Source organism: Chanos chanos, chromosome 9, assembly GCF_902362185.1.
Source record: "Chanos chanos chromosome 9, fChaCha1.1, whole genome shotgun sequence".
Lineage (NCBI taxonomy): Eukaryota > Metazoa > Chordata > Actinopteri > Gonorynchiformes > Chanidae > Chanos > Chanos chanos.
This window is the reverse complement of record NC_044503.1, coordinates 21,149,484-21,156,983: the sequence shown is the minus strand read 5'-3', so window position 1 is coordinate 21,156,983 and position 7,500 is coordinate 21,149,484. Positions and strand designations below refer to the sequence as shown.

General features: G+C 42.2%; 1 protein-coding gene across 2 annotated transcripts in view; it reads right to left on the bottom strand.

The window, feature by feature from the left end:
* Nucleotides 1–7,500, bottom strand: part of rgs3a (regulator of G protein signaling 3a) — a 165,171-nt gene that overhangs the window by 41,500 nt on the left and 116,171 nt on the right. For both annotated transcript variants that reach the window (XM_030783538.1, XM_030783539.1), the window contains one exon: nucleotides 127–981. In XM_030783538.1, coding sequence (XP_030639398.1) covers nucleotides 127–981 — 855 coding nt within the window. The remainder of the gene's footprint in view (nucleotides 1–126; nucleotides 982–7,500) is intronic.

The following is a 7,500-nucleotide window of genomic DNA, read 5'->3' as shown; positions in this document are numbered from 1 at the left end:
TGCCTTCCAGGTTAGGGCTCTCTGGGGAATACTGGCTAAACATGAGAAAGACTTAAGTCTTAATTCTCAAGTCTCAAATCTCAAGCCTCAAATCATAAGTCTTAAGCCTTGAGTCTCAACACTAACCTTTCTTCCAGAGAAGAGCATGCAGAGCTGATGCATGGACCCTCCATTCTTAGTCAGCTCTTTCTTCAGTGTTTTGGGTGAGGGCAGTGTCCAGCCTCCTTTGTGGCTCCCTGACACCTCCAGGCAGTTGATGGCGTTGTCGGAGGTGAAGCAGGTGGTGCGAGGGTCCTGGAGGAGACTCCCCTCGCTGTGGGTGCGCCGCCTCAGGGAGTTTTGCACGCTCAGCCCCCCGCCTCCATGTTTCTCACATGACGTGGCCTCCACCATGCTCCTCCTCTTACTGTCGCTGCGTTCCAGAAAGTTATCATCACTGTCCTCCTCCTCATCTTCATCTTCGTCATCTTCATCATCTTCGTCATCCTCATCATACTCTTCGTCAGTGGCGGGCGAGGAGAGGGCGTCGGCACTGAAGGACCGATCTAGCCGCAGCTCAGGGATAATGAAGGACGAGGAAGAAGAGGAAGGAGGAGCGTTTGTGTCTGGCGCCTCCGAAGTGTGGTCTTCGTCGCCCTGCCGCTGCTTCTCCTCATCGTCTTCCTCCTCCTCCACACCGCCACGGAGATGCTCCTCGTCTTCCTCCTCTGTGGTGGTCTTCCTCTCCTCCTCTCCCTCGCTCCGCTCCTCTCGCCAGATCTCAGGCACACTGCCTGAGATCGTGCTCTTGCCGTCTTCTCCCTCGGTGGAAGGCGGGGGGGTCGGGGGAACTCTGTGATCTTCCTCCAGGGGGGTGAGGTCACCTGGCTGAGGGCTGCCCAGGACAGGGGCCTCGGACGGGCTGCCGAGGGAGGGGTCCGTCTCAGAGGAGCACAGGTGCCCCCCGGTGTGGCACTGGTCATCAAGCTTGGGCTCCAGCATCTGAGGACAAACAAACAGACACGTGAGTTCGTTATTGACGCCATACATCGGAGTCATGAAACTGCCATACGCAAGCAATAAACAGCACTGAAAACGCTGACGGGCAAGTCCAAGGTTCTGCTCAGTCCACCTGTTTAGCTCTAGCTCCACTGCTTGAAAAACTTTTCACATAAAAAAGTGACACTAGCAGATAGTAAGAGGTGTGCAGCAGAGATAAGACACTGAAAAAAACCCCCCAACAAATTATGCAAATCGAAGCGGCTCTCTATTCAAATACAAAGGAAAGAAGCCAACCATCTTTTTTTATTCCAGGATAACCCAAGTGTGAACCTGTGTATGCACACCTGTATGTACACTGTTTCTTGTTCTTTGCACGTACACAACCTCTGCTCTTGTGCTCACTGTCAGATCATACTGATCTAAACCCGAATGACCAAACAACCCCTCCCTGTGTCTCAGTGGTCTACCGTAAACAAGAACCACTCCAGACGTCTCGTACAGAGCAGCATGTTAGCTTAGACATTCTTTCTCCTCTCACTCCCTGTCTGAACCCCCCCTGAACACACACACACACTCACACACACACACACTCACACACACACCGACTCCATTCCACAATCAACCTTGGTCCCAGTCATGCAAAGTCTACATCACATTCAAGACTCCACCCTCCAAATCTCCACCAGTCAAAAACTCAATTATGCTTAGGACATTCAATCAAAAAAAAAAGTGAACTAGATGCTTGGATACAACCATGTATCTGAGAGGTTTCAAGAAGAACACTTTGTCTGATGTTGCAGTATAATGCAAAACCGTTTCTTTTCCAGTGATTACACAGTGCAAAAAAAACTATTTATGTCAGCATGAGAAAGCACAAAGTGCTTAGATAAAAACATCAACATAAATTATAAATTAGTTCATGGAGTGGGTGATCTCACATCTTCATTTATTGAGCCATTTGTCATTGCTGGGCAAAATCTTTGAAGTTGTTTCTGACACATTCCCATGAGAGACAGAAAAACTATTTATTCACCTAAGAGTGAGAACACAAGACTTCTAGCACCTTCTCTTTTAGCAGCGTGCATGACAAGATCCAGGTGGGCATCTGAGTGTAATGAAGTGATTAAAAAAAACAAAAGAAAACAAAACGATGGACATAAAACAGACAACATCATGTTTGACAAATGACTCAGTGTACTTTACACATATGAAATAAATATCATTCTCCAGGTTTTACCCTTTATATAGTCAACATCACAGTTACGACTTGCCAAAGACTTAATCCTCAAGATTTGTGGTCAAACAGGAATCATTTGACCTACGTGTGTGGAGTCTGTGCTTTTGCGGTGGTGACCTAGCAGACACACAGCACCACACATATTCTGTGGAGGCCTACGTCATATTCTCAAAGCTGGTTTGGGCTATAAAGGTTACCTTGCAACTTTATTCAAGCCAAGCTACCAGAATAAATGAAGGAAGGAGAAAAAAGGAAGGGCGATTCCATAAAGGGGACAAAAGCAACTGTATTGAAATAATGTTTTTGCCAGGATGTGATTTAAAATTACTCCCGGAGCCAAAAGGGGAAGAAAATTAAGCAATGAAATAAATAAAAAAAATCTCCAGCCCTTTTCTTTTTTCTTTCACTCTCTTGATTTATATCTCCCTCTCTTTCTGAGCAATATACAATCTCCACTGCCAGGGACAAAAAGGCATTATTTTTTCCTCAAATGTTTACTCTAAAACAAAGCAAGCACTGAAGTTCTGTCCAGCTCTGCATTCTCTCAGGTTAAATCCCATTTACAGCTATCATGACCCGACTCTATAAGACTCTATAAGGAGACATCAGAGAAAAAAACCTAGAGAAAAGTCAGACCAAAAGACAAACCAAAACACAGCCAAAAAGATTGGCACTCCAAAAGACAAACAGACCAAAAGAGCATCAAAATGGTGCTAATGTTGCACTCTAGTATGAAAAAAAAAGAATATATATATATATATATATATATATAGTTGTTTTTTTTTTCCAGACACAAAACTTTCTCACAAAGAAAACACAACCTGAAAATAGGAGGAGCTAAATATTGCCTTTCCTCCATCCCATGTGAGGAGCTCTTTTGTGCTGCCCTTTGAAGTTCATCAAATTGCTACTTAGTCACAAGGTTGTCTTTCTATTTTCTTTCTTTCCCCCCTCATGCACAGGAGCACACATGGCATATGATTCTATGTGGCGTATCTCTCTCTCTCTCTCTCTCTCTCTCTCTCTCTCTCTCGCCTCAGGTCCGGCGCCTGTACCCTGGAACAGGGATCTCAGCTGACTACTGACAATATTTTTAGATTCAGGCATTCATACGTAACAGCAAGTCACGGAGAAAATCTGGCCACAGAACAGAGCTCTCTCTCTCTCTCTCTCTGAAATCTCAGATTTCCTCAAGACCAAAAATAGAACACTGTTCAAAAATGTGCAAGACTTATCTGACTAGTTCTTTTTCACAAGTCTTTTGGCTTTTTCAGGGGCCTCCTCGTTTTATTTTTATGGAGATTCTGACATTATCATATTCTCTGAAGAGGGAGGAGAAAATAAAGGCGTATTGATTCAGACACCTGCAGTAACACTGAACTGGGAAATGTATCTTGGGGAGAAAATGCCTGGCCCTGAATGTCAGTGAGTGACATACTGAGGGACCTCAATCTTACAGAAATATCACTGAAAAAAAAAAAAAAATCAAAAAGTCAACCCTTATATGTCTAGATGCCGTTTGGATAAAATGAGGACCCTGAACAGTTGTTTTGTGAAAAATACGTTGTCACGAGTCAGAGAAAACGGCAACATACAGATCAGACCCCAGAGACCCCAGAGAAATGACCCTCATTCCAACCCTGAGCTCTTATATATAGGGATGGACCCGAATCCGAATACGTTATTCAGGAAAGCACAAGTAATGCGATGGAAACAGATATTTCTTCTACCTGAAGTTGCTCGTTATTATTCGGGGGGGGGGGGGGGGGGGTGACATGTGACATGATTGGCATGTCTGTGTGTCAGCCATTATGTATCTTCAAATCTATTCATGTCATTGTGGATGGTCAAAAGATAAAAATGCCCATTCTGTTTACAGCATAGGACTTTGATTTCACTAACTAATCGTTTCATTTACTACACATTATTAAAAAGTGATGATTTTTATATTCTGTAGACGCCCCCACCAAGTCAGGTGTGGGAGCTAGCGAGACAAAAGCCTAGTTTGGCAGCTGCCCCCCCCCCCCCCCCTTAACCTGTAGTGTTTAGCTGTATGTGTTAATTTCCTCCATTTGAAAAACCCCAGTTGAAAGTCGTTTCATTTACTTCATATTACTGAAAAGTGATCGCTATATTCTGTGGTCATGCCCCCTCCCCCTGAGTCAGTGCAAATCCACGTTTCTCTAGCAAACTGCAGTAACATTAACACATCAAGAATCACAAACGCAGCATCACTGGAATTTAAGACTATTCCCTTCAACTGAAGGATATTTTTCTACACAGTATATCTTTCCTGTAAATAGTTTCTACTTCCAGTGCAAAACAGAATCTTTCAATTTATAAAACATTTTTTCAGTTTCTGATTGTTCAGTGTCCCCTAGTTAAAGGAGGTGGTGATGACAGCGGGATCCAGACAGTTCATAACACTTTAGTTAAAAATTAAAATAAAAAGAGAGAGAGAGAGAGAGAGAGAGAGTTGAAAAATAAGAGGACGTGGAAATATATTTCATAATTAATTACATTCCAATATTAAATCAATTTGATGCTTTGAAGGCACAAAAATTACATTGCCAATGGATACTAGGTTAGAAAAAACAACATTTGCTCAATTTAACATGACTTCTGGTATAAACCACGCCCACTTCCGATCTAGTATCCGAATGCAGATACAGAGACAGATAATTCTGTTGGCTGAACAGATACAGAAACAGATAATGATGTCTCTGTACACCTGTAGTGTATATGTATATATATATTGTGTGTGTGTCTGTGTGTGTGTGTGTGTGTAAGTGTGTTTGTTTGGAAGAGTCAGCTAGGCCCTAATATGTTAATTTTGTGAGAAAAGACAGCCAATAATGTGGAGCAAGTTTTTGAGAAGGGGAAGCTGACATACCCTGATGCCAGAAGTATTAATTACTTCTAAATACCGGTGAAAATAAGGGTTATGATGGAATGAATTACGCTGTGGATGACGAAAATGACATTTTAAGAGCACAGACTCAGCTCTGTCACTGAAATTTTCTCCTCCACCATCTCAGAACCAATTCTTCTGTTGTGTAACACGCATACGCAATAATCAATTACTCCATAAATTCAGTCCATATGACAAGGCTAAGAACTGATTGATCGACTGATCAGCAAACAGGGCAGGAATGCCGCAAACACTGTAGCAACGGTCATTGTGGAGATTTCGTGTCAGCGTGTGCAAAGGCACAAATAACCAGTTTAGATGGCTTTCTTTCTATTTGAGAATAAATAAATAAATAAAAACAAGCTTCGTGTGGTATATTATAGCTCTGAGACATCTCAGGCATCATCATTTATACGACACTGAGTGTATCCAGCTTTAGATGATTCTAAATGCATCCATCAATTATCTATTAGTCGCATTCAGAGGAGATCATTTACTGAGTGTTTCTTGGAATTTTGCCCACAGGTTTCGCTCAGATTCCATTTTAATCACTAATTTTCCACGCTAATGAGAGGAAATTTATTGAGTGAAGAGTTGAGTGTCTCATTGAGAATTTTTTTTTTTTTTTGGCATGTGACCATAAGTTAAGGCCTCATTTGGGAGGGTAAGCATTAACAGTACACATATAATATTAGGTTAAACAACGGACTGCATTAAGAACTGTAATCTAAAGAGGTCTGCGTGTAATAGACGTCAAGCGGATTGTATCACAGGGCAAGAATTGTTTCAGACACATGTCAGAACAAAGGTGAAGTGTTCCGGCAGCAAAAGGACCCAGGGAGATTTTCCAGGTGTCTGCCTTTCTCAAGCACATCATGATGAAGATGGAGAAAGAGCATGATTTGCTTCAAGACAAAAAACAACACTGTGCTGACAACAAATCCACTGAACAACTCTTTCATCAGATTCCCTTCACTCTGAGATCCATATAGACACCACACCTTAAAGAACTGTCCATATAGACACCACACCTTAAAGAAATGCCCATATAAGGCGCTTTCGCACCGGAGGAACTTTTCCATAGTTCTTAGAACTGTTGGAGAAAGTACCCCCTTATTCGCGTGTTCGCACCGCAGGAACTTAGAACGATTATAGTTCTTAGAATGCTGTTTTGAGGGGCTTTTTTAGCTCCTACTTCAGGGTAGGTACTTTCGCAGCGCAATAGGAACCTTGTGATGTAGGTGTACAGCCATTGGTCCAGACGCAGGTATACGATGAATGCAACCACCATTTTTAAAGATCCGTGCAAAATATAAAGTCTTAGAACGTATTTCATTTAGCTTTTGATATTCATGTCTCAGAATGTCTGGAATTGTAGGAGGGGGCACATAGTTTTTATGTTTTATTTTACCGGTATTTTATATCCCCCAACAATGACCATTTTGCAACGTCCAATGTATATTTGTACATTGAAGAGGTAGCGTACACTCCGCTTCGGTAGGTGCTTGTGTGTCCGCTTGTGTGGCTGTGATCCGCATTTTAACCTAAAATAAGAATGTGTTTATCCAGCTTACGATTTTAGGGCTGCGGCGGGGAAAAAGGAAAAAAAAAAAACCACGATGCCGCGAGCAAAGGTCAGGCACAAGCGCTATGCTAGCACCCGAAAAGTACTATGCCCATCAAGTCATTCACTGCTACTGCGGTGGTAAATGCATAAATGCATTGGGAAATTATTTTTTCCATTGGACTGGGTCTATCGCCATACAGTTTTATTTTCGTTAATGAGAAGGCAGTTATAGGTTATCTAATGTGCAATCAATATTTCTGTCATTCAAATTCAATAAAACTCATTGCGTATACTCTAGTCTAGTTTGTCGATTTCTTTTGCCGCAGTAATGGTTCTTTTTTTCCTTTTGGAGGTATTTAAAAGGTCTTAAAAGTCATTAAATTTGTACTTCAAAATGTGCAGGTATCCTGGTTAGTCGTAAACAACAGCTCTTAGCTGCTATACTGTCGGCCGGCTTACATCACTTCAGCATTCCTATTGGCGATGCGAAAGCAAACAGAAAAAAGGCCCTAGAACGAATGTAGTTCTAGGGGAAGCTCCACAGGGGGTAGTTCCTATCGAATTAGACCCTAGAACTGTTCGGTGCGAAAGCGCCTATAGACACCACACCTAAGAGAAATGCCCATATAGACACCACACCTTAAAGAACTGTTCATATAGACACCATACCTTAAAGAACTGTCCATATAGACCACACTTTAAAGAACTGCCCATATAGACCACACTTTAAAGAACTGTCCATATAGACCACACCTTAAAGAACTGTCCATATAGACCACACATTAAAGAACTGTCCATGTAGAC